At 38.4% G+C, this 16,690-nt stretch overlaps 1 protein-coding gene across 2 annotated transcripts; it reads right to left on the reverse strand.

Moving 5' to 3' along the window:
* Positions 1-624: 624 nt before the first annotated feature.
* LOC115698929 (OBERON-like protein) lies at positions 625-4,311 on the reverse strand. Of its 2 annotated transcripts, none has more exons than XM_030626129.2 (3): positions 3,961-4,311; positions 1,908-3,062; positions 625-1,327 (listed from the first exon to the last, which is right to left on the reverse strand). In XM_030626129.2, exons 2-3 carry the CDS (start codon positions 3,037-3,039, stop codon positions 708-710), a joined length of 1,752 nt encoding a protein of 583 aa, XP_030481989.1. In that variant the 5' UTR covers positions 3,040-3,062; positions 3,961-4,311; the 3' UTR covers positions 625-707. The 2 variants fall into 2 exon arrangements, with proteins under 2 accessions (XP_030481989.1, XP_060958780.1); XM_061102797.1 differs by lacking the exon at positions 3,961-4,311 and adding an exon at positions 3,493-3,953.
* Between the last annotated feature and the right edge of the window lie 12,379 nt (positions 4,312-16,690).

Consider the following 16,690-nt stretch of genomic DNA (forward strand, 5'->3'; position numbering starts at 1 on the left):
AAATGCTAATTATATCCTTTCGAAAAAAATGCAAATTATATTGTATTTTGCCCCTTTCCAACAAGTTGGTACATCGGAAGATGGCTTTGGTTAAGTTGTTAATTAATTCTATTGTTTATGGTTGGAACCCAGCCCACACAAACACTGACACTTCTTAGGAAAAGAAAGAAAATACCCACAGTGACAGACATAAGAAGGCAGTCTCATGAGATTATTGGTAAGGGCATAGCATACCAAACATCCTAAAAAATGATGAAGAAATTGAAGTGAAATAGTCTAATCTAACAATAATAATCTAGAATTGAGTTTATGCCAAGAAGCAAAATGACCCTTTCAAACTCTTGCAGCAAAATGATCCTTTCAAACTCTTGTAGTTTCAGCCCATCAACCAAAGAAAAGGGCTCATTTGTAAAACTAATGTTTGCGTTTTCGCTGAAGAAAAGAGAACCCTAATAATAATATTTGAAAGCTTTGATCTTCTTATTCAGTTCATGACACGTAGTAAAGTTAAACGTATACCTTGCAAATTCAAGTCCACATACATTAGTATGTATGTACATACTAAGAAAGTTATGCAAAAAAGTTAGCGTTACACAATACAAATTAAATATTTGACAATCATCATGAAGCAATATCACATTTCATTAACATTAGTTTAACATCCCAACTTAGTTAAATTAAATACATACAGTACTAGTAAAGAATCCTCAGGGATTCTTCCTGAATGGATGGCGTTCGTTTGAAAGGGCCTCCATCTTTGGAGCTCCACTGTATAGAAGTTCATGCACTTTAGAATACATAAGCATCTGAGAAGGGTCACCTCCACCGCCGCTGCTTTGTGATGTTCGAGAGCTCTCTTGGAGCTTCATCTTCTCCAACAGATACTGTTTCTCAGCTTCAGCCTCACTCATGCGTTGCTTAAGGTAACTGGTAGCATATTCTTCCTCTGATTTGTCCGACTTTGCAAGAGCAATCCTCTGGAGCCTCTCAGCCTCCCGCTTCGCCTCGTTTGCCTTGTGCTGGAACATATCAGCTTCTGCGTGCTTAAGCCTTACAATTTTCTCCAGCTCTTCAATTTGCAACTTCTTATTTTGCCTCTCCAGCTTTAGTTCTTTAACTTCCTTAGCCTTGTCCTGGAGTTCGCGGTCACAAGCCTCAACTGCCAGTCGCGCTTTCTTGTACATTCTCATCTTCTCTTCAGCAACCATTTCCATCTTCCTTATGGCCTCCTGCACCACTTCCGCAATTCGGTTACAAGCTTCTTGAGGGGCTATCAACCGTCCACCTTCTCCATTTTCCAAGCTCTTTGGGGAGTCCACTTCAAGCTCTACATAAAGGACATCAGTCAAAATATGAGGTGGTCAGAAATTGCCTCAACAGTTCATACAACGAAACATAATTTCACACTGAAAGGGCAAATTTATGCATTACTGTCAAAGTTCAAGGAATAAGTCCACTAATTAATCCTACAGTTCATGTCTGATATATCCAAACACCCATGCTATGTTAGAACACAAGGGCATGATGATGTCTAGCACCAAACAAAAGTTCCCAACATGAAATCTGATGTACAAAAGAACCATTCCTTGGCTCCTTTGTGAGGCCATTTCCCAAAAAAAAGGGACCATTCCAGTTGTGGTGATACAAATGGAAGCTGAAAGGTGAGATAATTTATGAATATATATATATATATTTTTAACTAATACTTGCACAGTTTTTGATAAGATTAATAAATACATCACATTGAAGAATCATCAACCCTGAAGGCAAAAACTGAAAAAATTATACTGGGAATGCATTCAAGAACTATTCTGTTTGACCATATATCAACACGTGGGGTATCTATAGAGCGTTGTGAAGGTAATAAAGCTTTTGCTAGTCAACATGAGTCTTTATCCAATACGTACCTTGGAAAAACATCAATATGGCATGGCAAGCTGCTGTGGAATCCACATGACTATTCTTTAGTTTTGTTTTGAGTTCCTCACACTTCAAGAAGAGTTTCTGTCCTCGAGGGTCTTCACTTCCGTGAAAGATTCTGCTTACAAAGTCAAGTTCCCTTGTTAGAGCATCGCGTTCCCAAGCAGGTGCACAGTGTTGGAAAACATCCTTAACCCAACCTAACAGCTCTGATGTCCGATTACAAGCACGACATCTGAAGAGCATTTCAGTTGGGCCTGCCCCATTTTTAGCTGGACCCATGCATATTTGTCCATCACGAATAGCACAGTCTGTGTGAGTCCAGTGAGAACACAGATCACAGCCAATCCAGCGACAAGTATTCACCTCAAAATCAAACTTGTTACAGATTGCACACATGCAAAGATTACAGAAGCCGTTTCTGTTGGTGCAAATATCACAGGTACATTCATCGGCAGGGAGCTGATTTTGGCATGCTATGTTTCGGCATCTTTTATAAACAAAAATTTCAATGAGAGAGGTCTGAGAAAGACTGACATTTGGATGCAAAAATGCAAGAATCCCAGTGTTTATTGCAACTAGGATTTCTAGCTGTACCCTGTGTGCTCTAATTAATGTCTTAGCAGTTAAATCAGACCTCATTTGAACCAACTTCTGCAAATTAAAAAATTCCTCCCTATGTTGTGAGCCACCATTCCCATCAAGGATAACTCGGAGGTTATTTTTTACTTCTTCTAGAAACTCATCAGGCAGATGATGCATCTTTTCAGATATTATTTCAACCCTATCACTTGCTATGTCCCGAAGAGTTATCTTATCTGCACTTGAAACACGGCGAATGACTGACTGTTCAGGGCAATCATTTTCTGCTTTTCCATTCTCCATCTTCTTTGCCGTAACTAGATCAGCAGCGGGCCATGTATCACGAGAACTGGCACTTTCAGTCGGGGACTCACGAATTTGATCAGAGTTTGATCTGGGTTCCTCAGGGGACAGTCGAGCATCCGATGAAACAAGGGATAATGAGGTTTGCAAACCTCCAGGACGAGGCTGCTGGCGCGGGGGTAACATTTTTGATGATGACTGATGGTGGATGTCAGAGCCAGACGATGTACCCATCTACCGGATATGGTACTCTCTAACTGCAGACAAGAAAGATATCAAATTTACAAAAAGAAATTAGCAATAACATCCACTTGACAAAAGCAAAATCATGTAGAAATGATAAATATATACAATACAAGCACGACAAAAATTCCACAGAATTTAACACAATCAGATTAAGAGATCAAGCCACATCTAGATTTTATTAGCTGCAAATTTATTAAAGGAAGGAATTAAGTCCTTGTTTCTCCGAAATAAAGTGAAAGATTTAACAAAAAAAAAAAAAAAGAAAAAAATGGAAAAAATTAATACCCGTATCTCTTTCATTCAGATTTCAGAGCAAGAAAGCAAAACACTAATAACTAAATCTCTTAAATATGTATAAATGGAAAGAAATAAGAGCTCAGCATATAAAGAACATATGCCTCTCTTTAGAAAATAAAAAAAGAAAAAAAACAAGTACGTAACCTGTGCAAAATGCCATATCAAAGCTCACTACTCTGACCTCTGTAAGAAAATAAAGACGGTACTTCCTAAACCTAAATACTCGGCCATAACATAGTGAATCAATATAAAGTCAACTACAAATCACAGGCGGAAATGGATGATCATGAGAAACCCCAAATATATTCGACAAATAAAAATGGAAATTATCTGTTGGCAGATCTCATAGTTGTCTCACTAGTTCGCCGATCAGGAAATCTAGCTACAACTTGGTTGGTAACCGAGAAACGAAAAAAAAAATCAAAATTTCCGAGTCTCAAAATCTCAAAATTCCAAACCCTTAAAACACTCCTGTAAAACTTTACTTAAATTTCACATGGCCAAGTAAATTTTCAACCAAATTAGTTAACTTTTATACTTAGTTGATTTTCCGTTGTTTTCTCGGTTAGCAAGGAGGAAAAAAAATGAAGATCAGAGAGAAAGAGAACTCACCAGAGAAAATGGAGACCAGGAAAGCAAGGTCAGTAGATCGATTTGAAAAGAAAATAAATTTCAACTGAATAGGAAAATTGAATATGGAATTTAATATGGCGATTGTGCCCTTTGAAGGAAGGAAATGGAATGGTATTGTTTTGTTTTTGTTTTAACCTAAAGAGAATGTGTCCACGTTGGTCAGGTTACGGGCAACTGGGGCGATTTCAACGCTGAGATGACCGAGTCAGACTCAGCCTCAGAGTGTTTGTTGACCATTTAAATCTATTTTTATGCTGAGCTGGCTTTCGGCTCGAAACTTACTCTTGAGGTTAAGATGGTCTTTTACACATGCTGTGTTCTTTGACTTTTGCACACGATTCGCTTACCCAAACTTTCTTTTCTCTAACGAGTTACGACTTACGAGCAAGCAGCCTAGCCTATCTCTTCTCTCACGCGGTTTCCGATATTTTCTTTTTCTTTTTTAAATTTAATAAAACGATTTTAGAAAACAAAATTATTACTAAAATTGTATTATTATTTTATGTATATAAATTGCTAAAAAAAAAAAGAGTTTTGACAATGGAATAAATATTATTGGGTGATTCTAACATTCACCTCTTAAAAGGTATATATTTAGTTGATTCTACAATGCATCCTAAAAGGGGTGTACTGATGCACCCTTACTTGTTTCGGCATCTAAAAAAAATTTTTAGTCTAATTTTTTTTCATATTCATATACGTTATAGCTATTTAAGATATCGTACAAAATTTTGAGAAATTCGAAATAATTTACAATATAAAAAATAATGTTCAAACAGCCTATTTTACACGAGTATAAAATAAAATAGTCACGCGTGTAACACACTGCTTGAACACAATTTTTGGCGTGTTAAACTTTTCCAAATTTCTTAAAATTTTGCAGGATGCCTTAAATAATTATAATTTACATGAACATGAGAAAAAATTTGACTAAAAAATTATTTCAGATACTAAAACAGAAAGAGGTGTATCGATATATCTTTTTTAAGTGGGTGCACTATAAAATTTCCTAATGTTATTTTATACATTAACGGTTATTATAATTTTTTAGGTTATAAAATTTTTTTTAGAATTAATTAATTAAATATTTAACATGAACTCTTCTAGCAATTAAGATTTATAAATAATTTTTTATATAATTCCCTACTATAATTATTTTAACAGTTAAATTATTTAACTATATTATTTATAATGAAATTTTATTTTTTTTTTACAAAAATTAGACTTCTTTTTACACAAATTAGAATTCTCTTCTTGTATAATAAATTTTTAAATAATATTAAATTATTTTTTTGCAACTAGAAGAACTAAGTATGAGGTCTCAAGCAAAAGCTTAAGTTGTATATGTTCAAATACCATTGTACTAGAGTAAGAATTCTACCTACTATACTACATCGTTTTGTTCCTCAGTCTTAAAATACTTTTAAACTTCTAGGCAATACTATACCATTAGTTTTCTTCTCCATAACCCATAACCTATAACACCTACAAACTACCACACCATCACCTGTACTACTCCTCTCTCTCTCTCTCTCTCTCTCTCTCTCTCTCTCTCTCTCTCTCTCTCTCTCTCTCTCTCTCTCTCTCTCTCTCTCTCTCTCTCTCTCTCTCTCTCTCTCTCTCTCTCTCTCTCTCTCTCTCTCTCTCTCTCTCTCTCTCTCTCTCTCTCTCTCTCTCTCTCTCTCTCTCTCTCTCTCTCTCTCTCTCTCTCTCTCTCTCTCTCTCTCTCTCTCTCTCTCTCTGTAACGCCCTAATGCTAAGGCACGCTACAGTGTTTTTTTTTAATTATAGTGCAATCTTTGCTAATCAAATAATTTTCTCGAAAAACGTGTCAAATTAAAACTTTTGCATTAAATATTAAACTTTGGAATATAATAAAATATTTACAAGTGCCGGGATCCTGTTTTCAAAATTTTTAAAATTAATGTTCCAAAATACACAAATTTACAGGTCGCACAGCGACTATCAAAATAAAACTCCCAGATGTCCCGAGAACGAACACTCCAGGTCGCGCTGCTTGACATGTACAATCTCACCCGAGCTCAGGTTCACTCCTGTTCAGCCTTCGCCTTTCCTTTACCTACACATGGAAGCAGAACTGTAAGTCGACAGACTCAGTAAGAAATGCATATAACATATCATATAACTTTCGACCTGTAAATAGGCGACCATACACCTATTTACAGAGCTTAACAGATGAGTATGAACGTTCTAACTAGGATACGACCATGTACCATGTACCACATGCACTCAGTATGCCATCGTACTAGTGTAGGTAGGGTATGACCGCACCTTGAGTACTATCAAGTGTTGTACCACAGACACCTTGTACCTTCCCGTACAAGTGCTGGTAACACCATGACGTACTTCCAAACATCATACACCTTACCAATGCACTCCGTACCGCAACCGTACAAGTGTTGGTAGTGTATGAATCACAACAAATAAGCATGTATATGTTGGAATTTATTTTACCAGGATCTTAGATCTACTCACAAGTATGTTGTTTAAACACCCTAAATGTGAACTTTCTAAAACGATAAATTAAACACATATAAAGTTAAGAAAACCTCATTGATGCAGCGGAATTAATGTCTCCTTCCGCTCAGATCTCTAACCCTCGTATCCCTTCTGTAGCAGAGTATAATCAAGATCTGAGACCGAATGTCCTTCTTCTTCAAGTTTGATCCTTCACAGTCTTCCAATCTATGATTGAGTTACTGCTTGCTGTGTGTGGGCACTCACTCTTTCACTAGGGTCGATATTGATGAAGGGAAAAGAGAAGAAGGTTTCGGCCAGGTATAGAAAGTGGGGAAGGCTCAGTTTTTCTGAAGAGAGAAATTTCTGTCAGAAAACTAATGAAAGCATATAATTTGACTGAGCCATCACTTTGTATTAATAGGCAACTACTAGGTTTAGGTTAGGAATTATTTGGCATTAAAATAATGAAAAATCCAATTTGAAACTCCACAATAAGTGGCCGGCCAAGGTGTAGTAGTGGGCCCCACTTGATTTTGCAGTTTTATCAAATTTTATTTCTATTTTCTCAAAACGCCAATTTTCCAATTCTAACCTTTTAAATGCCAAAACTAATTATTTAATAACTAAAATAGATTATTAAATAATATTGTCATTTAATTTAATTATTAATTAGACATATAAAGTCCATTAATAAATAAATAAACCTAGAAACTCTTTTCTTTACAATTTCACCCCTGCTTAGTGAAAATTCATAAATTAGACATAGTCTAACTTTAGAATTATAATTGATCAATCACGAATCAATTAATGAGTCTTACAAGCAGAATGTTCTCAACTAGAATGGGGACCATGGATCTATATGTTGAGCTAACAATAAGTGAACCAAATTTACCAAGTAAATTCCTACTTATTAATTCTTCGTTGAATCCACTCTTAGAAATTAGAATTGCACTCTCAGACTTATATAGAGCATATTGTATGTTCCACGATATCAATATGCTATCTCATTTAACCATTGTTATAATCTTATTGTGATTTAAAGATCCTCTATATAGATGATCTACATCGAGATGGGATTTCTTTACCGTTCTCACCCCTTAATGTATTTTGCCCCTTAAAACACTTAGCTACCTGTAAATGGTGTTTAGTGATCTAATAATTAGTCTGTTAAACAAGAGCTCATCCATTTACTTCTATTTGCTAAGCTCGAAGGGAATCATCACTTGACTTCTATACACCAGTAGAAGCTATAGATTCCATATTTATGTTCAGCACTCCCACTCAATCATACTATCATGTTCCCAAAATATACGTATCACCCTGACCTAAAAGTAGGCTTAACTAATAAATCAAAGAACATGAATAGTACTCCTGAGTTGAGCCTAAGCATATCAGGATTTAGATTCTTTTAATCTTAAGATCAACTACTGATATTGACTTGGAAAGATATATATAACGGTAAGTTTGTAATATCTTAACTTAGTTGCAATATCGGTCCAGTCCAATGTATACTCCATACATTCGAAACTAGTATACTTTACTAATGTCCTAGAAAGAACATAACACTTACTCCAAGTGTAAGTACACATCATCGCTGATTATCACATTAGTGTAAATCCAATAACACTGATGAAACAGGGACCTATTCTTTTGATTAATATGATCACAATCACATTCAACTGTGTTGACGATACTGTAATTGTGAATAAACATATGATCTGGATTTAACTAATTTTGTGTGTAAATGTAATAAACATATTTAAACCATTAGCATGTAGAATTCATGCAAACATCAATCACTTCAAAATTCTTATATTGATAACTAATTAGATTGTAAAGAGTTTTATTTAGGGCATAAAACCCAACAGTATACACATTAACACATACATACATTCAGATAATCACATCACACATTATACACAGTTCTTACCTGTTTTCCGAATTCAAGTGTGCTGGCGGACCTGAATGGAAATCTCGTGCTAGATGGATGCTCTAATCACATTTTGAAATCGGGTAAGTCACATGATTAAAACCCTAATCCCGGGAAACCCAAAACCTAAACCCTAGGTTCTGTTATGCTCTTAATGGGTTATTCTAACTCTGGAAATGGGGAAACACCCAACCGAGGCATCAAAATGGAAAAAATGGAGAAAATGAAAGGTCTGGGGAACCCTGCCAAAACCGGCTAGCCGGTTTTTGTGGCTCTGCAAACCGGCTAGCCGGTTTGCACCAGTTTCCCCAAAGCTTTTCATTTGTTGCTCAACTCTCCACCAATTGCCATGAAACCTTCCAGAGCTCCTATACAATGCATAAACAACAAAATCCAGGCAGTATTTCACAGAACAAACCATTCAAAATGAATTTGCCATTAAAGCTCAAAGCTTTGAACTCAATGTTCAAAGTTGCATAAAACCAACCAATAACCTCAAAACCAGCTGCTATGGGCTAAATTCAACTCAACCTAACCCTAGAATTCGAACCAAACCAACATCAAACTCTAACAACTCCTATAACACAATTTCACTACTTCAACTAATTCAAAACTTGAAAAAAATTAGAGAAGGGACCATTAGGGCTTACCTTAGGTTGATTTCCCCCCTTGAATCCTTGATGAAAATCCAAAGAAATGAAAGGAAAAATCTGGTTTCGCCTTTAATTTGCCCCAGCCGAAAGCAAGAGAGAGAGAGGAAATGGTTGAGATGATTTTCTATGTTTTCCTATTTTCTCTAAATGAAATAAAGATTAGGAAAAATCCTTTTCCTTGCTGAATATAGCTTGGCTAGGTGTCAACTAACCAAAAAGCCACCTATCCATGACTTTAATAAAAAGTCCAAATTGCCCTTTGACTCAAACTTAGGGTATTTCTAAAGCTAGGGGTAAAATGGTCAATTCCATAACCCCGCTCAATCCCGATAATTTATTTTCTCTAAAATATTTCCCACTATGAAATACGGTTCTAAACTTACCCATGTGATCAATCTAGCCATCCATCACATTTTCCATTGTCGCCGAGCAAAAATTACAAAAATAACATATTTCATATATAAGCTAAATAATACCCTTAGAGTTTAATAAAATCTCCGGAATTGAGAAATTATAACTCTAATATTTATTTCTAAATATTGGGGTCCACAATTAAATTAATTCACATATAATAATAAAATAATAAAAATTAGTGCTAATTGCCCTTACTAATCCAAATTACTAAAGCGGTCATTACAATTATCCCCCCGTTAATAGGATTTCGTCCTCGAAATCTAACCTGAATAGCTCTGGATGTTGAGTCCTCATATCCGACTCCAATTTCCAGGTGGCTTCTTCCACCTTACTGTTCCTCCAGAGCACTTTAACCAATGCAATAGTCTTGTTCCGAAGAACTTTTTCCTTTCTATCCAAAATCTGTACAGGTTGTTCTTCATAGGTTAAGTGTGGCTGCAGTTCAAGGGCTTCATAACTCAAGACATGAGTCGGGTCTGACACGTATTTCCTCAACATAGAGATGTGAAATACGTCATGAACAGCCAATAATGCTGGTGGTAAGGCTAGCCGATATGCTACCTGCCCGACCTTCTCGAGTATCTGAAATGGCCCAATGAACCTAGGACTTAACTTACCCTTCTTCCCGAAGCGCCTAATACCCTTCATTGGTGAAACCCGCAGGAAAACATGTTCCCCTGCCTGAAATGTAACATCTGTGCGCTTCGGATCAGCATAACTTTTCTGCCTACTTTGAGAAGCAAGCATCCGAGCCTTAATCTTATCAATAGCCTCATTGGTTCTCTGCACTAACTCTGGACCCAAGTACTTCCTTTCTCCTGTTTCGTCCCAATGGATAGGAGAACGATATTTTCTACCATATAACATCTCATAGGGAGCCATCCCTATTGTACTCTGGTAGCTATTGTTGTAGGAGAATTCAATTAAAGGCAAGTACTTACTCCATGAACCCTCAAAGTCCATGACACATGCTCGCAGTAAGTCTTCCAAAATCTGAATAGTTCTTTCTGACTGGCCATCAATCTGAGGGTGACAGATTGAGCTAAACTTTAACTTGGTACCCATAGCCTTCTGAAGACTCACCCAAAAACTTCGATGTAAACTTTGGATCCCTATCTGACACAATAGATTTAGGGACTTCATGGAGACGAACTATCTCCTTCACATACAATTCAGCGTACTGATCCACTGAATATGCAACTTTCACTGGTAGAAAGTGAGCTGACTTTGTGAATCTGTCCACGATGACCCATACTGAATCATACATCCTCGTAGTTCTAGGCAAACCAGTTACGAAATCCATTGCAATGTCCTCCCACTTCCATTCTCGAAGGACTAAAGGTTGCAGTAACCCTGCCGGCCTCTGATGTTCAGCTTTAATCTACTGGCAGGTTAAACATTTGGACACGTAGTCCACCACATCTCTTTTCATCCCATACCACCAGAAGTAGGGTTTCAAATCCTGATACATTTTGGTGGTTCCCGGATGCAATGAATAAGGCGTGGTATGAGCTTCATCTAGTATCTCTTTCTTAAGCTCATCAACATTAGGAACACAAACTTGAGCTTTGTATAATAACATTCCACTGTTCGAGACTGAAAAGCCTCTAGGCCGACTAGCCATTACCTCATCGCGAACCTTAACTAGCTCAGGATCTTCTAGTTGTGCCCTTCTGATTCTCTCCAACAGATCAGATTGGAGTGTCAAATTATGCAATTTCCCAATTACGAACTCAATCCCTGCACTAACCATTTCAGAAGCTAGTTGAGGGGCTATCATAACCGTGGTACAAACCTGCCCAGGACCTTTTCTGCTTAAAGCATCGGCCACAAGATTGGCTTTCCCGGGGTGATACAGTATTTCACAGTTGTAGTCCTTAACCAACTCCAACCACCTTTTCTGCCTCATATTCAAATCCTTCTGGGTGAAAAAGTATTTGAGACTCTTATGATCAGTATAAATCTCACACTTTTCACCGTAAAGATAATGTCGCCATATCTTTAAAGCAAAAACCACAGCAGCAAGCTCTAAGTCATGAGTTGGATAGCGCTGCTCATATTCTTTTAGTTGACGAGAGGCATAGGCTATGACTCTGTCTAGCTTGCATCAGAACACATCTCAGACCCTGTCTGGATGCATCACAGTACACCACAAATTTCTCTTGATCTGATGTCAAAGCTAACACCGGAGCTGTTATCAAACGTTGCTTCAACTCCTGAAAACTTGTTTCACACTTATCTGACCACACAAATCTCTGATTTTTCTTGGTCATTTCGGTTAGGGGCATAGAAAGTTTAGAAAATCCTTCGACGAAACGCCGATAATACCCTGCTAAACCGAGAAAACTTCGAATTTCTGTCACAGATTTGGGCCTCGGCCAGTTCTTCACTGATTCTACCTTGTTTGGATCAACCATAATTCCATTCTTCCCAACAATATGACCCCGAAAGGACACCTCAGACAACCAGAATTCGTACTTTTTAAACTTCGCATACAACTTGTGATCCCTAAGTCGCTGCAATACCATTCGAAGATGATGCTCGTGCTCCTCTTCTGACTGAGAGTATGCAAGAATGTCATCGATAAACACTATAACGCAGTTATCGAGGAAATCCTTGAATACCCTATTCATAAGATCCATAAAGGCCGCAGGAGCATTAGTCAATCCGAATGACATTACCAGAAACTCATAGTGCCCATATCTGGTTCTAAAAGCAGTCTTCGGTATGTCCTCCTCTCGAATTCTAAGTTGATGATAACCAGACCGTAAATCAATCTTCGAAAACACTGTCTTTCCCTGAAGCTGATCGAACAGATCGTCGATTCTGGGCAACGGGTACTTGTTCTTAATCGTCAGCTTGTTTAGTTCCCGATAATCAATACACATTCTGAGGGAACCATCTTTCTTTTTCACAAACAGAACTGGAGCTCCCCAGTGCGATACACTAGGTCGAATAAACCCAATGTCAAGCATCCCCTGAAGTTGAAACTTAAGCTCCTTGAGTTTTGCTGGAGCCATCCTATATGGAGCTTTAGAAACAGGTTCGACTGCAGGTGCCAGATCAATTATAAAATCAATCTCTCGCTGTGGCAGCAATCCCGGCAACTCCTCGGGAAACACATCAAGAAAATCTTTTACCACCCTGACTGCCTTAGGCCCAAATGTTTCAGGTCTGCTGGAGTCAAATACCACCGCTAGAAATCCTACACAGCCATTGCATAGTAAATCCCTAGCCCTTAATACAAAAATAACCGGGATCCGAGACCCCTGAACTAATCCAACATAAACAAATGGATCTTCACCTTCTGGCTGAAAAATCACCATTTTTCGCCTACAATCTATACTGGCCGAATACTTGGATAGAAAATCCATTCCCAGTATAATTTCAAACTCAGTTAATTTCAATTCTATGAGGTCAGTACTCAATTCCCTATCTTCGATCCTAATTGGGATAGACCTAATGCGCCTATTAGAGATAACCAATTCCCCGCTAGGCATTAGGGTTCCAAACCCTCTTTCTAAAATATCACAAGGCCTACCCAAAAGATCAATTACTCTTGTAGCTACATATGAGCGTGTAGCTCCCGAGTCAAATAATACTGTAAACAATAAGTTGTTGACGGGAAGCTGACCTGTCACAACAGAAGGACTGGCTGCAGCATCAGCTTGGGTGATGGCAAACACTCGAGCAGGAACCAGTTTCACCTCAGCTTTCGGCTCCTCTTTCTTTGCCTGAGGGCAATCCTTCTTAAAATGCCCCACCATGCCGCACAGGTTGCATGTCTTCCGGTTACACTCTCTCGGATGATCTTTCTTGCACTGTGGACACTCAGGGTAAGAGTAACCCTGGCGTCCACCTCTGCCTTGTTTCCCCCGGAACCGCTTACTTTGCCTTGAGCCACCGGAAGCTAGGGTGACTTTCCTTTTCTGATCAGTGGTGGAGTCACCACCATCCCTACCATAAAAAGGAGTAGGAACAGTGGGGGTTCCACCAACACTCGGAGTCACCCGGGGCTTCTGAAGAAATTTCACCGCACCCTCGGCTCTCAAAGCCTTTTCAACCATCTCCGCATAAGTGGTTGCCTCGGTGGTAGTAATCACCAGATCGTGCCGAATCTTCGCACTCAAACCAGCCAGATATTTTTCTTTCTTGCTGAAGTCAGTTAGCACAATTCCCGCTGCAAGCTTGGCCAAACGATCAAACTTTATCGTGTACTCAGTAACCGACATTCCTTCAGTTTTAACTAGTTCAGTGAACTCTTTACGCTTTGCACTGCGGACTGCTTCATTGTAATATTTGGAGTTAAACAACTCCTTGAATTCTTCCTAGGTCATCACTGTGACGTCCCGAGTGAGGGTTATCAACTCCCACCACACGAGAGCGTCTTCTTGAAACTGGAAAGTGGCGCATGTTACCCGATCATTACCAACCACTCCCATAAAGTTGAGGATGCGCTCGATCACTGTGAGCCACTGCTCAGCCTTCATTACATCAGGACCTCCCAGAAACACTGGAGGTTCCTGCTTCCGGAACCTTTCGTACAATGGCTCCATACGGTTGCAACAACAGGTTGTTCTGCTGGCACCGCTGGAACTGCCACGGCCTGAACCACTTGAGGAGGCACGGCAGGAGGACCCTGCAGCCTCAATCTCTAAATCTCTTCATCTTGTTGGCGAATCCTATCTTGCATCTCCGCAAATCTTTGCTCCCAATCAGGAGGAGCTTGAGGTGGATTTATAGGGCGACCACCCTGAACTCTGCCACGGCCACGGCCGCGACCACGAGGATTTTAGGGATTCCTCTGACCGCCTCCGGTCTCAACCATATCACCCTGACTTCTTGTATTTCGCGGGGCGTCCATTTAATAGGACTTAGCCTGCGAATCCATAAGTCAGGCAGGTTAGACAACAATCAAAACTTAACACCGCTCTTAATGACTTAAAGGCAACACACTTTCTCTCTTTTTTTTTTTAATAATTAATTAAAATCTAATATGATTCCTAACATACTTTCACATTTATTTAAAATACTAAACAAGTACAGGCTTACTGAACCGTGAACCGAGCTTTCTCTAATCAAGATTGTACATGTCTTAGCAAGCTTCGGTAGACAAACCTGGTGGCTCTGATACCAAAATTGTAATGCCCTAATGCTAAGGCACGCTACAGTGCTTTTTTTAATTATAGTGCAATCTTTGCTAATCAAAGAATTTTCTCGAAAAACGTGTCAAATTAAAACTTTTGCATTAAATATTAAACTTTGGAATATAATAAAATATTTATAAGTGCCGGGATCCCGTTTTCAAACTTTTTAAAATTAATGTTCCAAAATACACAAATTTACAGGTCGCACAGCGACTATCCAAATACAACTCCCAGATGTCCCGAGACCGAACACTCCAGGTCGCGCTGCTTGACATGTACAATCTCACCCGAGCTCAGGTTCACTCCTGTTCAGCCTTCGCCTTTCCTTTACCTACACATGGAAGCAGAACTGTGAGTCGATAGACTCAGTAAGAAATGCATATAACATATCATATAACTTTCGACCTGTAAATAGGCGACCATACACCTATTTACAGAGCTTAACAGATGAGTATGAACGTTCTAACTAGGATACGACCATGTACCATGTACCACATGCACTCAGTATACCATCATACTAGTGTAGGTAGGGTATGACCGCACCTTGAGTACTATCAAGTGTTGTACCACAGACACCTTGTACCTTCCCGTACAAGTGCTGGTAACACCATGACGTACTTCCAAACATCATACACCTTACCAATGCACTCCGTACCGCAACCGTACAAGTGTTGGTAGTGTATGAATCACAATAAATAAGCATGTATACACATTAGCACATACATACATTCAGATAATCACATCACACATTATACACAGTTCTTACATGTTTTCCGAATTCAAGTGTGCTGGCCGACCTGAACGGAAATCTTGTGCTAGATGGATGCCCTAATCACATTTTGAAACTGGGTAAGTCACATGATTAAAGCCCTAATCCCAGGAAACCCAAAACCAAAACCCTAGGTTCTGTTATGCTCTTAATGGGTTATTCTAACTCTGGAAATGGGGAAACACCCAACCGAGGCATCAAAATGGCAAAAATTGAGAAAATGAAAGGCCCGGGGAACCCTGCCAAAACCGGCTAGCCAGTTTTTGTGGCTCTGCAAACCGGCTAGCTGGTTTGCACCAATTTCCCCAAAGCTTTTCATTTGTTGCTCAACTCTCCACCAATTGCCATGAAACCTTTCAGAATTCCTATACAATGCATAAGCAACAAAATCCAGGCAGTATTTCACAGAACAAACCATTCAAAATCAATTTGCCATTAAAGCTCAAAGTTTTGAACTCAATGTTCAAAGTTGCATAAAACCAACCAATAACCTCAAAACCAACTGCTATGGGCTAAATTCAACTCAACCTAACCCTAGAATTCGAACCAAACCAACATCAAACTCTAACAGCTCCTATAACACAATTTCACTACTTCAACTAATTCAAAACTTGAAAAAAATTAGAGAAGGGATCATTAGGGCTTACCTTAGGTTGATTTCCCCCCTTGAATCCTTGCTGAAAATCCAAAGAAATGAAAGGAAAAATCTGGTTTTGCCTTTGATTTGCCCCAGCCGAAAGCAAGAGAGGGAGAGAGGAAATGGTTGAGATGATTTTCTATGTTTTCCTATTTTCTCTAAATGAAATAAAGATTAGGAAAAATCCTTTTCCTTGCTGAATATAGCTTGGCTAGGTGTCAACTAACCAAAAATCCACCTATCCATGAATTAAGTCCAAATTGCCCTTTGACTCAAACTTAGGGTATTTCTAAAGCTAGGGGTAAAATGGTCAATTCCATAACCCCGCTCAATCCCGATAATTTATTTTCTCTAAAATATTTCCCACTATGAAATAAGGTTCTAAACTTACCCATGTGATAAATCTAGCCATCCATCACATTTTCTGTTGTCGCCGAGCAATAACTACAAAAATAACATATTTCATATATAAGCTAAATAATACCCCTAGAGTTTAATAAAATCTCTGGAATTGAGAAATTATAACTCTAATTTTTATTTCTAAATATTGGGGTCCACAATTAAATTAATTCACATATAATAATAAAATAATAAAAATTAGTGCTAATTGCTCTTACTAATCCAAATTACTAAAGCGGTCATTACACTCTCTCTCTCTACGCTTATAAATAAAGGAGT

The sequence above is a fragment of the Cannabis sativa genome, chromosome 8, assembly GCF_029168945.1.
Source record: "Cannabis sativa cultivar Pink pepper isolate KNU-18-1 chromosome 8, ASM2916894v1, whole genome shotgun sequence".
NCBI lineage: Eukaryota > Viridiplantae > Streptophyta > Magnoliopsida > Rosales > Cannabaceae > Cannabis > Cannabis sativa.

Excerpts from the sequence above, each read along its gene's own strand:
- LOC115698929 (XM_030626129.2), bottom strand. The coding sequence starts at position 3,039 with ATGGGTACATCGTCTGGCTCTGACATCCACCATCAGTCATCATCAAAA. Across the intron at positions 1,328-1,907 it reads CATATTGATGTTTTTCCAAG|AGCTTGAAGTGGACTCCCCA; the intron begins GTACGTATTGGA and ends TCCTTTATGTAG.